The sequence below is a fragment of the Pongo abelii genome, chromosome 9 (genome assembly GCF_028885655.2).
Source record: "Pongo abelii isolate AG06213 chromosome 9, NHGRI_mPonAbe1-v2.0_pri, whole genome shotgun sequence".
Taxonomy (NCBI): Eukaryota; Metazoa; Chordata; class Mammalia; order Primates; family Hominidae; genus Pongo; species Pongo abelii.
In genome coordinates this window covers 39,267,562-39,290,785 of record NC_071994.2, presented here as the reverse complement: position 1 = coordinate 39,290,785, position 23,224 = coordinate 39,267,562, and the positions used below count along the sequence as shown (strand labels likewise).

Below are 23,224 nucleotides of genomic sequence, written 5' to 3'. Positions count from 1 at the left end.
CCAATCACTGTTGTCAGGAAGACCTTTGATGATTATTACACTGATGGACCTTAATGTGCTGGGGAAAAACAGGTGTGTTTGCATGTGTGTGAGTGGAGTGTGTGTCTATGTGTGTGTGCATACAGAGATAGCTCCACTGGGATCTCACTGAGGAAAGGAGTGGTTTCCCAAAGAAGTGAGATGTTTTAATCAAATTCAGGTTAAGTGGACCTGGCAAAATAGCAGATGTCTACTATACTACTCAAATATCAAAGTGTAGATATGAACAAATACTTGATACTCTAACTTGTAAAACATTTAAATATTACTATAACAAATAATGTTTACAGGTTTAAATGTTACTTACTTCTGGAAAGAAAAGGCTAGAAAGACTGAACAAAATTTAGTAATTAACCAAAAGCCTAAAAGAAACATAGTTCCAGGATGAGTGGCAAAATGAATCTCAACATTGCATTGTAAGTGAAGATGTTAACAAAAAATCAGAAATTCACCATACTCTTTAAATTATATAGAAAACTAAGGTTTTATATTTAAAATAATTAGTAGTTGAAACAGGTTAAGGTTTTAGAAAAAAAGTACAGGCTCTCTAACATTGATCTAATAATTAAAAATACTCACATATGCATTCAAACTTAGAAAATACCTTTTATATAGGCCCAAAGCCCACTGTGATGATGATTAAGCTCAGTGGTAGATGGGGACGTTTTACTGAGTTGGGGTCATTTTAGGTAATACTCTGTAGCACAAGATGGTAAAGAGGTTGTTGGTTGCCAGGGATGTACACTGAGTGAGAGGATTCTCTTCAAAGTGTAGGAGCAGGGCTAACTGAAGACTAATAAAATAGTTTGATCTTTCAGACTTAATTTGAGTAGATGAATATTTTTAACTCGACATGAAGAATTCAGGGGAACAGAGCACTTGGGAAAAAAGAACATTTTGAAGTAGCATTTTGTATTGATTAAGAACTGTGGTGGAAGTTAAGAATCTACATTAACAATTGTTATTGGGAAGAACAGGAGGGGTTAAAAACTTTTAAAAAGACTTACAATGATTCTGAAATAACTACACTGAAGGAGATAATGGGAAAGGGATGTGTGCCAAGGGTGTTGATATTAGAAAGGATTTCCAGCATTTCATATTTGAGAAGTGGCTTGCAGAGGGGAAGATTATTCTGCAGGGATGAGAAATAAGGCTGAAGACATAGTATTTGTGTCCAAGGTCCTGATCATAGAACTATTTTCCTCTCATGTCTCTACTCTTCTTAATTATACAGGTACCTTTCACCTTCCATCTAGTTAAAAGTATAAGAATGCATATATATATTGAAATTATGACTTCTGAAAAAAATTGTCTTATATCTCACTTGGGCACACACATACAGATACTCCTCTACTTTTAATGGGATTATGTCCTGATAAACCCATCATAAATTCAAAGTCTCATTAAGTCGAACTGTGTGGCTGACTCGGAGCTATGGCTTGCTGCTGCTGCCCAGCATCGTGAGAGAAACCGTACAACTATTCTGTTTTCCACTTTTAGTACAGTGTTAAATATATTACATGAGATATTCAGTACTTTATTACAAAATAGCCTTTGTGTCAGATGATTTTGCTCAACTGTAGGCTAATATAAGTATTCTGAGCATGTTTAAGGTAGGCTGGGTTAAGCTATGTTTGGTAAGTTAGATACATTAAATGCATTTTTGACTCACAATATTTTCAGCTTATTATGTGTTTATCAGGACATAACACAAGGAGCATCTGTATGTACATATAAATGACAGAAATACAAACTTCCCCAACAGGTCTTAACTTCAGGGACTAATCCCTATAGTGGCTGTTACGTAGAACTTGCCATTTGCAAGGATTGAGTGATTTGTTAAGATGATGTTCATTCAGATAAGTGAATGAACTATCTATCAATTACTACCCTTTGGGGGAAGTCATAGGAGGTGATAAGCTTAGTGCTCTGCATATACATTTCAAAAACAATTGCCCTGTACTAATTCCTGAAACGTATGTTTATATTTTATCTTAATGTCCCAGTTGTGCCTTTAGACTTTGAATATGGAGTCTTAACACAAAAAAATTGAGGATGTAAACGAGTGATTTTGTAACATATCTTACCTTGAGTGGTTAACAACTTATGAGTAAGTTGTGAATATGCAAAAAGCAATATATGTGTGAAATTTTGATTGTAAAAGAAACAACATCCTTGAAAAATCAGTCCATAGGATTTGTGAATGCCTTCAGTGATACTAATGACTTTTCTACATGTACTAATAACAATACTTTATTTTTGTTTAAATTTTTTTATTTTCTGGGATGGAATCTCGCTCTGTTGCCCAGGCTGGAGTACAGTGGCTCAGTCTCCAATCACTGCAACCTCTGCCTCCTGAGTACAAGCGATTCTCCTGCCTTAGCCTCCCAAGTACCTGGGATTACAGGTGCCTGCCACCATGCCTGGCTAATTTTTATATTTTTAGTAGAGATGAGGTTTCACCATGTTGGCCAGGCTGGGGTCTCGAACTCCTGACCTAAAGTGATCCACCTGCTTTGGCCTCCCAAAATGCTGGGATTACAGGTGTGAGCCATTGCGCCCAGCCCATTTTTGTTTTTAATACAAACAAGGTGAGCTAGATATAATTTGTTTATAATTATAAAATGCATTGAATCAATCTCAAATCTGGATATAATTTACTGAACTTCACCCACAAATTAAAGCTAATTACCAGTCACAAATGAACAGGTGACTCAAATTTATTTTGTGCAGGAGAGATGCTTTTTGTGCAGCCATCCATATGCAGTGTTAGCCACACTGTAGATAGAGGTATTTTATATCAACTTTAGTTCAAAAATCCCAATTCTGCTACTGTACAGCTGTGGAATTTTTGGCAAATTACTTAATTTTCCAAGCATCTTCTCCTTTTTCAATTAGAAAACTAAATATGTTATCTAGACATCATCATCTGAAATCCTCATGGGTAGGTGTTTTATAATTCAGTATTTTTTTTGTTTTAGAAATGCAATACAGTGCATATACTGTATTTATACATAACACCCTTACCCCAGTGGGGTCTGGGCTAATACTCTATAACTGAACGTTAACATTTCTGCAGCAAAGCCTCTGAATGTTTGTACTAAGTAGGGTAAAGACAATTAATAGACTCATATTAGCAGAAGTCAGGTTCTACAGACAAAAATTATACAAAACCTGATTTTCAAAATCTGTGGAGTTTTGGAATTGAATAAGAAGTTGTAGATCTGTAATATTTACTTTTTTAAAAAATGTACTTAATTGATAAATAACACTTATACATATTTATCATGTTCAACATGAAATGTAACATCTACTTTAAAAGCTTGTTTGAGGAATAAGTGAAAAATGCATTGAAAACATTTATCATATGATAAGAGCTCAAAAAAGTATGACTATTATTATGTGTTCATTAACAAATGTGGACTGAGGGCCCCTTTACAAATAAGGGGACACTTTATAAGGCTTGTGGTTGGAAGTTGTTCTCAGAGTAAGGTCAGACTATCCTATCTGATTCCAGAATTTGCAACTTCATTAACATCAAAGCTCTTGTTGAGCAGCTACTGTAGATATTTCCAAGTTATTTAAATGAGTCAAAGCATAATATAAAACAAAACGCAGTTGTTATAAATATGAATCCCTCTTCAGTTTAACAATTACATATACATATACATGTGTATATATGTATAGTCAGTTCTGCTATATATATATATACAGCATGTATATGTATATAGCATGTTTTCTGTAGTAGATGCTTGTATATGTATACATGTATACATATAAATGTAGTTTTGTATATGTATACATGTATACACATAAATGTACAGTTTTGCTGTATATATGTATGTGTATAAATATATATATATATATAGTCAGTTCTGCTATAACTATTTTGAAAGTACAAATTTGCTCCTATGGCATTGGTACATTAGGGAACCATTTGGGCCTACTGTGAGTTTTGTATCTGGTTACACAAGCTTTCATCTGGATGAAACATTAGGTGAACAGAAAGCTGCACTCAGTGGTATCAAGCTACATCAGAATATTCAAAATGAATATACCTCATGACAGTGGGCCACAGCCATCCACATGTGGCATTATAAATTCCTGTCTGAATTCAGATCACCCTCCTTCCATCATTTCCTAGTAACTCACAAGCTACAATCCTTCCACATCAACTTCCAAGCAAACTTTCCTTCTCAAGGCAAAGTGCCATATTTGTCATAGTACTCATACATTTCTTAACCATTTAACATGTGTAAAATTAGGCCACTGTTTTTATTAGGTTCCTATCTTTCTTTAATGTGTCAGTGACTAACCTTTTGAGTGTTGTGCTACTAACCCCATTTTTTCCCATAAACCTTGTGGTTTAATTGCACAACTTTGCACAGCATTTTGCGTTTTATGAACACATATGCCATGTTATAGCAGTGCTGTTGTTTATGACACTTGGTGTGTTCTGTGGAACATGCTTAACACATCATAATGTAGAAATAACAGTGACTACTCCAAAGTATTCTTAGAAATGCTGAACAGTGTAGCTCAAAAGAGACCATTATCTACGTTTCTCTCAATGTATTTACTATATAAAAATTGTTATCATAGCAGTATTATGAAATTCACACTTAAAAATTTTACAAATATGTCCATGATGGTTTTAACTGTGAATAAAAATGAAAAGTGCAAAACAGTATAACAAGTATGATCCTATTTTCATAAAATATCCAAGAATATAGGTATATATAAATATATATAACAAATATATTATTTGGTATATATATATATATATAAAACAAAAGTAAATGTCTAGTCATGGTTCCTAAACTATTAGGTTGGTGCAAAAGTAATTGCGGTTTTTGCCATTGAAAGTAATGGCAAAAACCACAATTACTTTTGCACCAACCTAATATTAACAGTGGTTACACCTGGGAATGATATTAGCAGGAGGTGAGGAGGAAGTACATTTACTTCGTTCTGTTCTTTATCATTTTTTAGAACAACACTTTTTTTAAAAATAAAAATTATTTATTTTAGTTAAAATAGATCTATGATGTTACCAACACAAAGATAAAGGTTTGAGGTGATGGACATGCTAAAATCCTGACTTGATCATTGCGCATTGTATACATATATCAACATATCACACTGTACCCCATATATGTACAATTATTATGTACCAATTAAAATTACATATATTAATTTTTTAAGAAAGAATCAATTAAAAATTAAACTGTGGTGTTAGAAGTTAGGATAGCTGTTACCATTGAGGGAAGTGATGACTGGGAGGTGGTGTAAGAGTCTTCCGAGGTATGGATAATTTTCTATTTCATCATTTGAGTGCTGGTTACGTGGGCATGTTCACTTTGAAAATTCACTGTTATATATTCACTTATGATTGATCTACTTTTTACAGAAGGATCACTTAAAAATGTTTTCACAGTGACTTATCAAATAGCATTCTTGTTTTAGTTTAAATTCACATAGTTAATAGCTTTCTTTTCCCACATTCATTATGGTTTATTCCCCCTAACTTCCCCTTAATATAGTTATATGAAAAAAGGCCCTTTTATTAATTTTTATAGAAGGCCAAATCTCTACCTGATAAAAATGGTATATAAGAAAATCGTGCTCATACCTTTTAGTATGAGGAGGACCATGAGGTCTAGTCACTTATTAATCATGGTAGCCACTCATCACTATCTGGTAAAAAGGTTTCTTTTACCTAAAATTGAAAGGAATAGAGAGGTGAAAGTGATTGTTAAACAGGCAACACAACCAAAAACCAAATGTCAAAGGGACCAAAAAAAAAAAATGTGTTTATGGTGGTTTTTTGTATGACACATCCTGAATATGCTCCATAAATATGGAATCACCAGTGTCAGAGCTGAAAGGGACCTCAAAGATTATTCTCACACTCTCCCAGCCAGATTTTAAGTGGATAAACTTGATTAGCTGAAAGGCTTAAAATATTTCAGCTTGCTTGCTTTGGTGTGAAGGGTCCTGTGCTGCATAAAATTAAAAGTGCATTTGGCCAAATATGTTACATTCAGCAAACAAACAGGACAGGCAAGGCAAGTAAATAGTGTATAATTAAGTTGCAGCTCCATGTACTTCCTATAGCAGCAAGAATGATTGAAACATCTTTTCCCATTACCATTACGAGGCCTGTGGATTATTTTCAGACTTGGCTCTGGCGCCACATATCTTGATCTTACCTGAAATACAAATCTACAAAATTCACATTTTCTATAAAATAATAGTTTAGAACAGGGGTTCCCAACCGTGGTCTGTTAGGAACCAGGCCGCAGAGCAGGAGGCGAGTGGTAGGTGGCCGCTCCTAGTGCTGGCATTACCACCTGAGCTCTGCCATGTATCAGATCAGCAGTGGCATTAGATTCTCATAGGAGTGTGACCCCTATTGTGAACTGTGCATGTGAGGGATCTAAGTTGTACACTCCCTATGAGAATGTAATGCCTGATGATCTGTGACTGTCTCCTATTACTCCAAGATGGGACCGTCTAGTTGCAAGAAAACAAGCTCAGGGCTCCCAATGATTCTACATTATGGTGAGTTATAGAATTATTTAATTACATATGTAATATATAATGTAATAATAACAGAAATAAAATGCACAATAAATGTAATGTGTTTGAATCATCCTGAAACCACCCCCCACTCTCAGTCTGTGGTTTTGTCTTCCACAAAACCAGTCCCTGGTGCCAAAAAGGTTGGGGACCACTGGTTTAGAGTATGTAAGGGGTAGTAATGAGACAAGAAAACAAAACACTTTAAAATCTACATCTTTAATATATCAAGTAGCAAGGAACGATATTTTATTTGTGATGACTAAATAATATTTACAATGATTTTACGGGCACATATATTTACACTTGTACATTAAAGTATTTTTGAAAAGGAAAGTCATATATATGATTAAAATAATGTATCGAAACATAATAGAGAACCAAATACATCTTGGGCCATAATTTTACCACTTCTAAATTCTTATTTTTAAAAAATAATAAAGATAATTTAACTCACTACCATTTACTAAAATGTCCTAGTCAACTTGTTGTGGCATAGTAAAACTAAGCTGCCACCATAGTAACTTACACTCAGGGATTTTAAAAGGCAACAAATATTTAAAAAACTTAAAAGACAACCTTTTCTTTTGAAATTTTATTTTTTTAGAACACAAAAGAAGAAAACAAAGAGTTTCATTTTTCTGCTTGCTGAAAGTACTTGGGTAAACTTAGCTTTAAGATGGGTCTTCTTTCAAAGATTTTAAATATATTTTTGAAAGGGTACCGATAAATTTTGAAAAGCAGATTTGATCAACTTCATTTTGCTTGGTTTTGAAGTGATTTATCTTAGATTTCCTTTTGAAATATTTCTTCCAAATTTTCTAACCATGCTTGGATTTATTTTACAGATGTTTCTTTTATGTTCTAGAGAAGAGATAAAAAGATGCATAAATATGGCATAAATATCATTCAAAAAGTTTTCATTGTTCAACTTATAAAAATTATAAACATAGAAAGAAAAATTTACTCTTGAAATTCATAGCTGTTAGTTAACATAATTTAAAATATAACAACAACAAACAGACATTAATACCTTTGGTTTAAAAGCTGTTTAAATTCATATTGCAAACTAAAGTTTCAGTGAGTGTGTGCACATACACACACAGACATCAGGTGAAGTCGTTGAATTAACTACTATGTTCACTTTCTTTCTTTCTGACTAATAAAAGACCATTTCTACAAGCATTTCTTCATTTTCTTTGTTGTATCACCATTTTTTCCCATTCCTTGGATTACATTTCCCCAGGGATTTAAACTTCCATATTTCCAATTTTAAAATTATCATTTGCATCTAGTACTTCCTAAAGGGTGATCTTAATCCTATAGCTCTTTTTTCTTTTACTGCCACCTCTCAAGTATGTTCTATTTATGCCCATTCTTCTGCTTCTTCATTAGCTTTCACCGTAATTTTCTACTCAACAAAGTGTTGTTACAACAGGGTGCCATTGACTTTTTTCAGGATCAGTTTAATTGCTTATCCACTTTCTTGGCCACATTAGGTTTTAGTTTTAGAGGGACATATTCCCTTAACGCTATCTCTTATTTCTCTAACTGCTCAGTTAACAGGAGTTGCCTTTTTCCCTACAGATGGTCCTATGTTTCTTTATTTGCACATTGTTAGTTAGAAAACTGGTTTAATACATTTTTCACTTGAACATTATAATGTATATAAAATATCTTTCCTTACAAACTAATACCTCTTTGGCAAGCATTGTGGTTTAGTATCATCTCCCACTTTTTTTTCCCCATAGTAGATATTTTTACTCACGTCTCTTTATACATGAAATATTTGATGCATTTCTATCTTCAGATAATAAGCATATTAGAAAAACCCAATTTCTATGATTTGAGTTTGTTTGTTTGTTTTTTTTTTTGAGACGGAGTTTTGCTCAGTCGCCCAGGCTGGAGTGCAGTGGCGCGATCTCAGCTCACTGCAAGCTCCGCCTCCCAGGTTCATGCCATTCTCCTGCCTCAGCCTCCCGAGTAGCTGGGACTACAGGTGCCTGCCACCATGCCCGGCTAATTTTTTGTATTTTTTTTGGTAGAGACGGGGTTTCACCATGTTAGCCAGGATGGTCGCGATCTCCTGACCTCGTGATCCGTCCGCCTCGGCCTCCCAAAGTGCTGGGATTACAGGCATGAGCCACCGCGCCCGGCCAATTTGAGAGTTTTTATAAATTTATTGTTTGGCTGTAGAATTATGACTCTTGAAGAACTTTTTTAGAATATCAGTGGGGCAGTACACATCTAAACTAACTACAGATACACATTTTTAAGGATTATTAAATACAACATGTCAAACCAAATAATCAAGGTAAATTTTGTACTTTACTACCTTACTGCCTGATGTTTCAATTTGCTGTCTGATGCTTCAATTTCCATTGAACTCAAGGTAAACACTGGCTACTACAGGAAGCAGGCATTTACCAATATAGGTTGACAAAGTTACTGAGGAATTTTATATTACTCTAATCAAAGGGCATTGACAGAAAAAAACTAACAATAGCTTTCATGTTATCCTTAGAAAAATTATATCATGAGACACCTTTAAATTGCATCTGCTATAATTATCAGTTCCTATAGAGAACAATCAAAATGTGTCTTACTGATCTCTGTATTCATCACAGGACATGGTAAATGCCTAGTAAATAGTTTCTGAATGAAGTCTTAGGAACTGTAGTATCAGAGAGACAGAGGTCTAGATGTCGGGGACTGAAAACTGGCTGCCATGATATACCACTAGTTTAACTGAAGTGGTTTTGTTACCATGAACTCACGTCACTCCCATATGCGGTTGATGGAATGTAGTATCTTTCATACTGATGGGAAAGATCCATCAGTATCTTTTCCAACTTGCCAATGGGAGTTACAATATGATTGTAACTAGATACAGACTGGAATCTGTGTAGTAGTTACACATTGAGTTAGAGGCCAAATTATTCAAAATATTACGCTAAGAGAAAAATTTAAAGTGGGTATAGTTTATCTGTAAAATATACTTAATTAGTAACATTAAGTAATACATTTAGCCAATTATTTCAATTATTATGAGACAGCAGGGATAACTAAAAGGGTGTAGAATGTAGAGTTTTAAGATCTGGTTCTTGAGTTTTGGCTCTACCAATATAATATCTGTGTGATCTTGGGTAAATGCTTTTGTGTTTTAAAGTTTCCTTATCTATAACATGTGGATAATCATACTTGTTCTACCACATAGTAAAGGTGATGAATAAAGGGAGATTCTTATGAAAACACAATAAAAAATGTAAAGTACTATATGTGTGTTACATAGTCATACCATTAAATATCAAATTAAAAGCTGAGACATACCCATTGTTGGTTTGTTTTCTTGTAAGTGCTTATCACTTGAATTATCTTGTCGAACACGTTTGGCAAATCCAGAATTTATGTCTGCAGTTAACGAACTGTTTGATGTAGAACTTGAGAGGAAAAGTTTTTAGTTTAGTTAAGCATTTTTTTAATACCTCAAAGTTCTAATACATATTGTACATGCAACAGTGATTAAAGAAATAAAACACAAAAATATTAAGTTGTGAAATCTCACAGAAGTGGAGGTACTAAATACATTTTTGGCCCACAGAGAAATTTAGCTGTGTGTGATTTTAAATTGGATATGTTACATTTTTATTCAAATTGAATGTTATGATTGTAGGTGTATGTTACAATTCTGTAGCAGAATATTCCAGGGTGCTTTGCTGGCAGATAAGCAAGCACTATTATTCAAAATGTAGAGATCAAGTAGCACATAGTCACAAGAGGTTAAAAAAAAACAAACAAACTAAGCTCATGTTACAAATTTGGACCAAGAACCCTAATCTGAAAGGTATAAACAAGTGAGATTGTTTGAAAAACCTTGTTTTAAAATGAAAGCAGGGTAACAACAAAAATCTCTAATTATTACAATCACAGAAACTGAAATAAAAAGAATGACCTGTTTTCATTTGCTCTAGCTTCAAAAATTTAATCAGTCTTACACTGCTGATGGTTCAACTTTCTTACTCAATTTGAGTTGACATATTGGTAAACACCTATTATGGCCCTGTGTTACAGGATATACAAATAAATAAGGCACAAAAATCCCTGTCCTAAAAAAGTATAGAATAGACATATAGTGGAGATGAGAAAAAAATAAGATAAATACATGAAATAATATAAGGTAAAGTAAAAATATAGTGCCAAGGTTTTCATAATACAAGGAGCTATAGATTCTTGAGTGCAGAGTAAGAAAGAATAATGGAAAATTTTGTGGATGCAACGAATTTGATCTGGGTCCTGAAAAACAACAATCCTTCCTAGTCCTAAAGAGGATCAATTTTTAACAGGTAGGATTGTGGGGGTGGAAAAAGAACATCCTTCCACGCTGATTCAAACAACCTAAGCTTAGGGAAATTCTGGCTAATAAAGATACTATATAGTAATCCCCCTTATTGATGGGGGGGGTATCTTCTAAGATTGCCAGTGGATGCCTGCAACTGAGGATAGTATCAAACCGGATATATACTATGTATTCTCCTACACATATCTATGATAAAGTTTAAATTATAAATTAGGCACAGTAAGAGATTAACAATAATAATAAAATAGAGCAATTATAATTATAATAAGGTTATGTGAATGTGGTCTCTCTCTCTCTTAAAATATCTCACTGTACTACAATTGTCTATTTTTGAACTGCGGTTGACCATGGGTAACTGAAACCACAGAAAGCAAAACTTGAATAAGGGGTGACTACTCAGTGGATGTAATGAAAAAGACACAGTTTAAGAAGCTAAAATCACAAATTTGTATGCACAAATAATATATCAACTACAGTAGTCCCCACTTCTTAAATGGTGATAAATTACTATGACTCTGTTTTGAATATTAACACACTTTTGTATATATATATATATATCAGCTGTCCAAGGCAGAAATTCTTTTTTGATCATTTGGTGATTTTTTCAAATATAAAGATCGATATTATTAGTTACTTTTGATAAAACATTGTTTTTTCTTAAATTTATCCCAAAGTTGTCTTTATTATTTCATAGTATGATTATTCACTATGGCTAGTTCCAGGACCCTACTTTTTACTCATAGCATGTTCTTTCTTGAAAATTAGGCTTTTGAATAAAGCTATTTGATTAGAACTCATATTTCTAGAAATCAAATCCAACCCTAATAAATTGCATATTTATATAAAAGTAAAATATACCCAAACATGTTTACGATTTAGTTAAATAGTCCACTGATGAAATGTTTAACATTTATGTTGTAGGTCATAAACTACAAAGACTTAAAACTGATGAGTGCAAGTTCAAATTATGTTAAAGGCTATACTGAGAAATCCAAAGACACTTCCAGTTGTGCACAAAACATATTCCCATAACTATAAATAAAGTTAAGAATTAACCTTTTGCTCCCTTATATAGGTAGAATGTTTCTACTCAATTAACATAATACCTCTTATACTATTTTATCTGAAATAATTTCTACTTGAAATAATTAGACATCTTTCAAAACAAAATAAAAATGTATGGCAAATATGAAACTGGGGTGCTCAGAAGATTGTGGACAAACAAAAAACCAATCAACCAAATAAATACAAAACAAACAATCCAAAACTCTGATTAATATAATTGAGAAGTAAAAGCTAACATTATGTATTATATTTAAATATTTGATAGGCTAATCAATTTAGTAAAATAGTCTGCTATAGAAATATTAAATAAATTGTTAAGATTAAAAATCTAATATACTCAATTATTTAAACAAATCTGTTGGGTAGGTTTTGGAATATCCAGTGCTTTCAAACTCTAATGCCATTTTATGCAAAATTAATGAAATACATATATAGAGAGCTTCCCCTTCTTTATTTTTAAAACTATATTAGAATATATACACAACTAAATATGTATATAAAGCTGCTAAATGGAAAATACCAGAGTTTATTACTCTGAAGCTCATGTAACTTTAATTGGGGGAAAGGAAGATTAAAAAAAGTAATCATGTACATTTCTAGCATTAATCTCTTTTAACCTTAGTTAATGGCAGGATCTAATTACTGGTACCAGAGGGAATGTAATAGAACAATTAATAGGCTATAAGAAATCAAGTTACTTTCTTTACATGTCCTTTAATATTATTTCACAATATTAGTTGTTCATGTGGAAGCCCTTTAACTTATCTAAAATCACTCCAAATACACAATTCACATACCTGGACATTTCCTGAAAAACCATTTGATTTTATAATAGCTAAGTTCACATTTAAAAATTATTCTTATCTATAAACATTTGCGACATCTTAGTAAACACAACATACTACCAGTGAAGGACAAGAAAACTCACTAAAATTAATTAATGGAACAAATGACAAAACTGATACTATGCAAATTAGTGATAAAAGTAGATGAAACAGATGATTGTGGTTAGCTAGGCTCACGCATAAAGTGACAGACTTCTGTATATAAACCAGAATAATTGTACAAATCAAATTTGTACCTTAGCAAATACAAAATTTTAAATGTCATAGATGAGACATTTAGGAAAAATCCATAAATTTTAAATTTACACATTCCAAGTCTCTGTTATACTTTGTTTAGGAGGGACAAAGACAGATATTAAATTCACTTATGAGAAGATACTCTATGTAGCACAAATAAGTAGGCTACTTGTAAATTTGTTTCCTGTTACTTAAATGATAACAGGCTCTTGGTGGAAAATTTAAAAAGAGTCATTTTAAGGTCTTCTATAAACTTTTCTCCCCATAATCACATAGCAAAGAAAAAGAGGTAGAGGAAGTCAGATCCGTTTTATATTTATTCAGTATATTTGTCATTGCATTCAATTTATAGGATATAAAGAATGTATCATGAACTTCTAGTCATATAACTCAATATATTTAAGATTTTTCCTTATCTTTAGTTTTTAGTTGTTTTACTACTATATACCTAGGTATGTTTCTCTTTATATTAACCCTGCTTTTGGTTTGCAGTGCTTCTCAAATCCATGGTTTAATGTCTTTTGTTAGTTTTTAATAAGTATTAGCCATCATCTCAAATATTATTTTTCCTTATTCTTTCTCTCATTCCCTCATGAAACACAAAATACATATATTCTAGATTTTTAAAAATTGTGTCCCATGTCTCTTTCACTTCTTCCCATATTTTTATAATACTGCACATCAGTTTGGGTATTTTCCTACCAGTCTATCTTTCAGAAAAAATTCCAAAACCTGAACAAATGAATAATAAGTAACAAAATCAAAGTCGTAATAAAGTCTCCCAGCAAAGAAAAGCTTGGAATTTGATGGCTTCACTGCTGATTTTTACCAAACATTTAAAAAAGAACCAATACCAATCTTACTCAAACTATTCTGAAAAACAGAGGCGGAAGGAATACTTCCAAAATCATTATATGAGGCCAGTATTAGTCTGATACCAAAACCAGACAAGGACACATCAAAATAAGAAAACTCCAGGCCAATATCCCTGATGAATACATGCACAAATCCTTAACAAAATACTAGCAAACTGAATCCAATAACAAACCTGAAAGATCATTCATCATGGCCAAGTGGGATTTATCCCAGGGATGCAAGATGGTTCAACATATGCAAATTAACCAATGTGATACATCATATCAACAGAATGAAGAACAAAAACCATATGATCATTTCAGTTGATGCTGAAAAAGTATTTGATAAAATTCAACATCCCTTTATGATAAAAACTCTTACCAAGCGGACTTAATAGACATCTACAGAACTCTCCACCCAAAATCAACAGAATACACATTCTTTTCAGCACCACACCACACTTATTCCAAAATTGACCACACACTTGGAAGTAAAGCACTCCTCAGCAAATGTAAAAGAACAGAAATTAGAACAGTCTGTCTCTCAGAACACAGTGCAATCAAACTAGAACTCAGGATTAAGAAACTCACTCAAAACCACTCAACTATATGGAAACTGAACAACCTGCTCCTGAATGACTACTGGGTACATAACGAAATGAAGGCAGAAATAAAGATGTTCTTTGAAACCAACGAGAACAAAGACACAACATACCAGAATCTCTGGGATGCATTTAAAGCAGTGTGTAGAGGGAAATTTATAGCACTAAATGCCCACAAGAGAAAGCAGGAAAGATCCAAAATTGACACCCTAACATCACAATTAAAAGAACTAGAGAAGCAAGAGCAAACACATTCAAAAGCTAGCAGAAGGCAAGAAATAACTAAGATCAGAGCAGAACTGAAGGAGATAGAGACACAAAAAGCCCTTCAAAAAGTCCATGAATCCAGGGGCTGGTTTTTTGAAACGATCAACAAAATTGATAGACTGCTAGCAAGACTAAGAAAGAGGAAAAGAGAGAAGACTCAAATAGACACAATAAAAAAAGATAAAGGGGATATCACCACCGATCCCACAGAAGTACAAACTACCATCAGAGAATACTATAAACACCTCTATGCAAATAAACCAGAAAATCTAGAAGAAATGGATAAATTCCTGGACACATACACCCTCCCAAGACTAAACCAGGAAGAAGTTGAATCTCTGAATAGACCAATAATAAGCTCTGAAATTGAGGCAATAATTAATAGCCTACCAACCGAAAAAAGTCCAGGACCAGATGGATTCAAAGCCGAATTTTATCAGAGGTACAAAGAGGAGCTGGTACCATTCCTTCTGAAACTATTCCAATCTATAGAAAAAGAGGGAATCCTCCCTAACTCATTTTATGAGGCCAGCATTATCCTGATACCAAAGCCGGGCAGAGACACAACCAAAAAAGAGAATTTTAGACCAATATCCCTGAAGAACATTGATGTAAAAATCCTCAATAAAATACTGGCACATCGAATCCAGCAGCACATCAAAAAGCTTATCCACCATGATCAAGTGGGCTTCATCCCTGGGATGCAAGGCTGGTTCAACATACGCAAATCAATAAATGTAATCCAGCATATAAACAGAACCAAAGACAAAAACCACATGATTATCTCAATAGATGCAGAAAAGGTCTTTGACAAAATTCAACAGCCCTTCATGCAAAAAACTCTCAATAAATTAGGTATTGATGGGACGTATCTCAAAATAATAAGAGCTATTTATGACAAACCCACAGCCAATTCCATACCGAATGGGCAAAAACTGGAAGCATTCCCTTTGAAAACTGGCACAAGACAGGGATGCCCTCTCTCACCACTCCTATTCAACATAGTGTTGGAAGTTCTGGCCAGGGCAATTAGGCAGGAGAAAGAAATAAAGGGTATTCAATTAGGCAAAGAGGAAGTCAAATTGTCCCTGTTTGCAGATGACATGATTTTGTATTTAGAAAACCCCATCATCTCAGTCCAAAATCTCCTTAAGCTGATAAGCAACTTCAGCAAAGTCTCAGCATACAAAATCAATGTACAAAAATCACAAGCATTCTTATACACCAATAACAGACAAACAGAGAGCCAAATCATGAGTGAACTCCCATTCACAATTGCTTCAAAGAGAATAAAATACCTAGGAATCCAGCTTACAAGGGATGTGAAGGACCTCTTCAAGGAGAACTACAAACCACTGCTCAACAAAATAAAAGAGGACACCAACAAATGGAAGAACATTCCATGCTCATGGATAGGAAGAATCAATATTGTGAAAATGGCCATACTGCCCAAGGTAATTCATAGATTCAATGCCATCCCCATCAAGCTACCAATGACTTTCTTCACAGAATTGGAAAAAATTACTTTAAAGTTCATATGGAACGAAAAAAGAGCCCACATTGCCAAGACAATCCTAAGGCAAAAGAACAAAGCTGGAGACATCATGCTACCTGACTTCAAACTATACTACAAGGCTACAGTAACCAAAACAGCCTGGTACTGGTACCAAAACAGAGATATAGACCAATGGAACAGAACACAGCCCTCAGAAATAATACCATACATCTACAACCATCTGATCTTTGAAAAACGTGAGAAAAGCAATGGGGAAAGGATTCCCTATTTAATAAATGGTGCTGGGAAAACTGGCTAGCCATATGGAGAAAGCTGAAACTGGATCCCTTCCTTACACCTTATACAAAAATTAATTCAAGATGGATTAAAGACTTAAATGTTAGACCTAAAACCATAAAAACCCTAGAAGAAAACCTAGGCAATACCATTCAGGACATAGGCATGGGTAAGGACTTCATGTCTAAAACACCAAAAGCAATGGTAACAGAAGCCAAAATTGACAAATGGGATCTAACTAAACTAAAGAGCTTCTGCACAGCAAAAGAAACTACCATCAGAGTGAACAGGCAACCTACAGAACGGGAGAAAATGTTTGTAATCTACTCATCTGACAAGGGGCTAATATCCAGAATCTACAAAGAACTCAAACAAATTTAGAAGAAAAAAACAACCCCATCAAAAAGTGGGTGAAGGATATGAACAGACACTTCTCAAAAGAAGACATTTATGCAGCCAAAAAACACATGAAAAAATGCTCATCATCACTGGCCGTCAGAGAAATGCAAATCAAAACCACAATGAGATACCATCTCACACCAGTTAGAATGGTGATCATTAAAAAGTCAGGAAACAACAGGTGCTGGAGAGGATGTGGAGAAATAGGAACACTTTGACACTGTTGGTGTGACCGTAAACTAGTTCAACCATTGTGGAAGACAGTATGGTGATTTCTCAAGGATCTAGAACTAGAAATACCATTTGACTCAGCCATCTCATTACTGGGTATATACCCAAAGGATTATAAATCATGCTGCTATAAAGACACATGCACACATATGTTTATTGCAGCACTATTCACAATAGCAAAGACTTGGAACCAACCCAAATGTCCATCAATGATAGACTGGATTAAGAAGATGTGGCACATATACACCATGGAATACTATGCAGCCATAAAAAAGGATGAGTTCATGTCCTTTGTAGGGACAGGATGCAGCTGGAAACCATCATTCTCAGCAAACTGTCACAAGGACAAAAAACCAAACACCGCATGTTCTCACTCATAGGTGGGAACTGAACAACGAGAACACATGGACACAGGAAGGGGAACATCACACACTGGGGCCTGTCGTGGGGTTGGGGGAGTGCAGAGGGAAAGCATTAGGAGATATACCCAATGTAAATGACGAGTTAATGCATACAGCACACCAACATGGCACATGTATACATATGTAACAAACCTGCACGTTGTGCACATGTACCCTAGAACTTAAAGCATAAAAAAAAAAAACAAAAACTCTCAGAAAACTGGGTATAGAAGGAACATATCTCAACACAATAAAAGCCATACACGACAGACCCACAGCTGGTACTATCCTGAATGCAGAAAATCTGAAATCCTTTTCTCTAAGTTGTGGAACATGACAAGGATGCCCACTTTCACCAGTATTTATTATTTAACATAGTACTGGAAGTCCTAAGTAGAGCAATCAGACAAGAGAAAGAAAAGAAAGAAAGAACATCGAAATTGGAAAGGAAGAAGTCAAATTATCCTTGTTTGCAGATGACATGATCTTATCATATATTCGGAAAAACATAGACTCCACCAAAAAACTATGAGAACCGAGAAACAAATTCAGTAGAGTTCCAGAATACAAAATCAATATACAAAAATCAGCAGCATATCTAAATGCAGTGAAATAATTTGAAAAAAAAAGTAATCCCCTTTACAAAAGCTGAAAATAAAATAAGCAGGAGTTAACTAAAGAAGTAAAAGAGCTCCATAATGAAAACTATAAAACATTGATGTAAGAAATTAAAGCGGATACAAAAAAATAGAAAGATATTCCATGTTCATGGATTGGAAGAATCAATATTGTTAAAATGTCCATACTACTCACAGTGGTCTACAGAATCAATGCAATCCCTATCAAAATACCAATGACTTTCTTCACAGAAATAGAAAAAACAATCCTAAAATTTGTATGGAACCACAAAAGACCCAGAATAGCCAAAGCTATCCTGAGCAAAAAGATGAAAACTGGAGGAATCATATTACCTGACTTCAAATTACACTACAGAGCTATAGGAACCAAAAAAGCACAGGACTGGCATAAAACCAGACACACAGACCAGTGGAACAGAATAGAGGGCCCCAAAACAAATCCACACATTTACAATAAACTCATTTTTGACAAAGTTGCCAAGAACATACATTGGGGAAAAGATAGTCTCTTCAATAAACAGTGCTGGAAAACTGTTTATCCATATGCAAAAGAATGAAGCTAGATCCCTATCACTTGCAATATACAGAAATCAAATCAAAATGGATAAAAATTTAAATCTAAGACCTCAAACTATGAAACTGCTAAAAGAAAACATTGGGGAAACTCTCCAGGACACGGGACTGGACAAAGATTTCTTGAGTAATACCCCACACAGGGAACCAAAGCAAAAATGGATAAATGGGATCACATCAAGTTAAAAAGCTTTTGTAAAGCCAAGGAAACAATCAATAAAGTGAAGAGACAACCCACAGAATTAGAGAAAATACCTGCTAACTATCTATCTGACAAGGGATTAATAACCATAATACATAAGGAGCTCAAACAACTCTAGGAAAAAAATCTAATGATCTGATTTTTAAAATGGGCAAAAGAATAGACATTTCTCAAAAGAAGACATACAAATGGCAAAGAAGCATATGAAAAGGTACTCAACATCACTGATTATCAGAAAAATGTAAATCAAAACTACAATGAGATATTATCTCATCTCAGTTAAAATGGTTTTCCAAAAGACAGGCAACAATAAACACTGGCAAAGATATGGAGAAAAGGGAACACTTGCATACTGTTCATGGGGATGTAAATTAGTACAACCACTATAAAGAAAAGTTTGAAGAGTCCTCAAAAAACTAAAAATAGTGCTACCATACGATCCAGCAATGCCCCTGCTAGATACATGCCAAAATGAAAGGAAATCGGTATATTGAAGAGATATCTGCATTACCATGTTTATTGCAACACTACTCACAATAGCCAAGATTTGGAAGCAACCTAAGTGCCAATCAACAGATGAATAGATAAAGAAAATATGGTACGTATACACAATGGAGTACCATTCAGCCATGAAACAAGAATGAGACCCTGTCATTTGCAACAATGTGGATGGAACTGACGGTAATTATGTTAAGTGAAATAAGCTAGGTACAGAAAGATAAACTTGGCATGTTCTCACTTATTTTGGGGAGCTAAAAAATAAATTGAACTCATGGAGATAGAGAGTAGAATGTTGGTTACCAGAGGCTGGGAAGGGTTTTTCGGGAGATTGGGGAGGATGGTTAATGGGGGGGATGCTTAATCTAAATATAATGAATAAGACCTAGTATTTGATAGCACAACAGGGTAACTACAGTCAACAATAATGTATTGTACATTTAAAAAAATAACTAAGAGTATAATTAGATTGTTTATAACACAAAGGATAAATGGATGAATACTCCATTTACACTGATGTGATTATTACACATTGTATGCTTATATCAAAATATCCCATGCACCTCATAATATATACACCTACTATGTACCCACAAAAATAAAAAATAAAAAACAAATCTATCTTTCAGTCCACTAATACTCTCTTCTGCTGTACGTAATCTGCTGAATTGATTTATTGAGTTCTTCATCTCAGCAAATTCTATATTTTCAGTTCTAGAACAGCCATTTGATTAATTTTAATAGAATCTGGTTCTTTGGGGAAGTATCTATTTGTTGAAATTATTACAGTTAAAATTTTTAAATTCCTATCTGATAATCCCAATATCTGCCTCACGTATGAACTGCTCCCATGATGTTTTTTTCTCTTAATTTTTAGTCATTTGGTCCTGTCTCCTGGCATATTTTGTAATTTTTGTTTAAGTGCCAAACATTGATGCAGAGCAAAGATAAATCACCTTGATCCAATCAAGAATTAAGTTGGTCTAAGGTCTGTTTCAGACTTTCAAGAACTGGCCTATTTCTAGGTTGCCCTACTCCTAGTGAAACACCCTTCAGGGATCTCAAATAAAATGCTGATGTGTTTAATAGGGCCTTTTCTTCATGGTGGTCCCTGAACTCCAATTTTTCTGTGAAAGCCTCATAAGAACATCAAAACTCTGCTTAATACTTTAGCCTCTTAGCAGCTACTTTCATCTTGGTGTCTTAGCCTCTCATTCCACAAAGCTGAGAACTTGGCGAATACCTTGAGGACAAAAACTGTACAGAATAATTTTGTTTCCCTAGCTCAGAGTAAGACAGCTGATAGCTCTAAGTTTCCATTTTCTGTTCGGCCTCTATGCCTTATGCCATAAATTGGCAAATGCTAAATAAAAAACAGAGGCAGAGAAAGTCTGGCTGTCTATAGCATGTTTCTCTTTTCTCTGGGATCTCAGGCTCTCAATCCTGGCTATTATGGTTGTTCTCCATTGCCTTCAAGCAGCTGTTGGTTCTATTTTATGAACTTTTTACAACTGTTCTTGATAGGTAGCTTGGTCTGATACAAGCTACACTGTCTTAGGCAGAAATGAAAGTCTCTTCACTCATTATATTTTAGTCATATATCATAATCCATTAAAATAACATAATTCTATGATGGAAGAAATTTGGTAATGTTTAAAAAGGATAACGAAATAAGTAGAAATAATGAAATAAGTAAAAATTGTCACCCCAGAAAAGTTAAAATTAAGTAGTTTTTGACAGAAAACTTTTCAATTTATTTTTAAAAGTCTGAAATATGAAATATTTTATATAAATATCAAGTGAAATACTTGAGTTTTTCAAGATCTCCCTTTGATAATATAAATCCAGTACCCCATTCAGAGCAATTAATCCTAAGTATGCTTAAACATGAATTGAGAGTCTAATTATAAAAAATAAAAAAGCAATAGAATATAACATATAAAGATTATCTGATGTAACTATAGAACCAAACCAGTTTATGTTTAATCATACCTTGTTAATTTCCGTTTCCTTTTGGCAGCAGTAGTCATTGCCATGTAGGATGGCACCATGCTTGGTATAGGCATAGAATGCTTAGTTGAGAATGAAGGAGGGTCAAGCCTGTATATTAAATAGTGATAAATAAAAAAAAAATTTTGATTTAAACTATGAAAAGGAAGCAAATGTGTCCATAATTAGAAAACCATTTGGTATTAATATATAAAGAAAAACATTCTGCTGTACTGTAAAGATTCCCTTGCTTGTCCTGGGGTATTCTTTTCTCTTTATAACATAGGTAAAGTTGCTATCGAGAGATTTCTGCATTCCCAATGGCATAGAATAGTGAAGGTATTTTTCTTTCCATATTTAGATTGAGTATGATTATGCAGATAAACTGAGAAGGATATGTTTGCTTGGATGACACACATTCAACCATACTTTAGGGGTATGACCATTTCAGAGTAAGTTGAGGTTTGCTAAACATCAATAGAAAGTGTGAAATTTCCTTCAGTGAAAATATTAATGAATAATAAACATGATAATCCTCCAACAATAGCTTGTATAATCCACCTTCAGAGTAAGAAGAACAAATTAAACATATCTTAAGGTCTCTCCTAGACTAAGAAGGGTCAACTGACTTAAGATATCAAATTTAAGACTTTAAAATATTTTGTTAGTGAATTAATATTCAGAGAGAAAGATAATTAAAATTTAATGAAAGTAAAACAGACTGTTTTATAATCAAAATGGCACACTTGGTTTATGAAATAAACCTCAACTAATAGTTGAAAGTCTATGTTAAAAAAAAAGAATTGGCAAATATTTTTTTGTACCGTTGTAAAATGTCTTTGTTATCATTTGGTAGTGATTCTTGTTCGGGTAATTTACACTTCAAGCTCTTGATGTCTTCACATATAGTAAATGTAGAGTCCAAGTCCTCCTGTCCACATTCTTTTCTTCTGTTATGAGGGATAGCTGCTTCACACAACATTTTCAGACAATTATCACTGTTTATGTTTGAGCTGATGGCCTGAAAACTTGTAGTAAATGATGATGGTTTCATTAAGGTTACTGTAGACGGATTTTGAAAAGCTTTTCTACAGTCTTCTGGTGTATACACAATATGCTGCAGTTCTTTGCTAAGAGAATCATTGAGCTGCACACTTTGAGATGGTGGAGACTTTAGAGTATGCTGTCCTTTCAAGGGAGATGGCATTAGTTTTCTCCGAGTTCTTTTTTGTGTAGGAATCTTAACCAGATTAGATCCACTTGAAGATGAGCCTATTCAAAAAAATTAAAAAAGACACCCGATAATGTTTCCTAGTTTTTTAAATAACCCCCATTACTTTTAAAACTAAGAAACCCTAATAATAAGGTATTTTTATGCCAATTGATAAAAATCTGAAAAATATAAGTTGGAAAGGAAAATATCATGGTTTACTGCTAAAAATTTTAAATAAACTCATTATAAAGAAATTCTATAACAAAAAAATGAATCCATTGCTAATATCAATATTAATTTATAGGTATAGCTTTCTTGAGATATTAGGTAATTAGGAAACAAATTACCAATCAATTCCAACAAAATTCACAATTTCTAGCTTTAATGTTTGATTTAGGTTTAAGATGAAAACAGTATTAAACTTTTATAGGCACAGAGGT

General features: G+C 33.8%; 1 protein-coding gene across 3 annotated transcripts in view; it reads right to left on the bottom strand.

The window, feature by feature from the left end:
* Window positions 1-6,824: 6,824 nt before the first annotated feature.
* KIF18A (kinesin family member 18A) overlaps window positions 6,825-23,224 on the bottom strand; it is an 86,111-nt gene continuing 69,711 nt past the window's right edge. For all 3 annotated transcript variants that reach the window (XM_024255557.3, XM_024255558.3, XM_063728500.1), the window contains 4 exons: window positions 22,396-22,843; window positions 21,575-21,682; window positions 9,952-10,061; window positions 6,825-7,485 (listed from right to left, as the gene is read on the bottom strand). In XM_024255557.3, coding sequence (XP_024111325.1) covers window positions 7,403-7,485; window positions 9,952-10,061; window positions 21,575-21,682; window positions 22,396-22,843 — 749 coding nt within the window. In that variant the 3' untranslated portion in view covers window positions 6,825-7,402. The remainder of the gene's footprint in view (window positions 7,486-9,951; window positions 10,062-21,574; window positions 21,683-22,395; window positions 22,844-23,224) is intronic.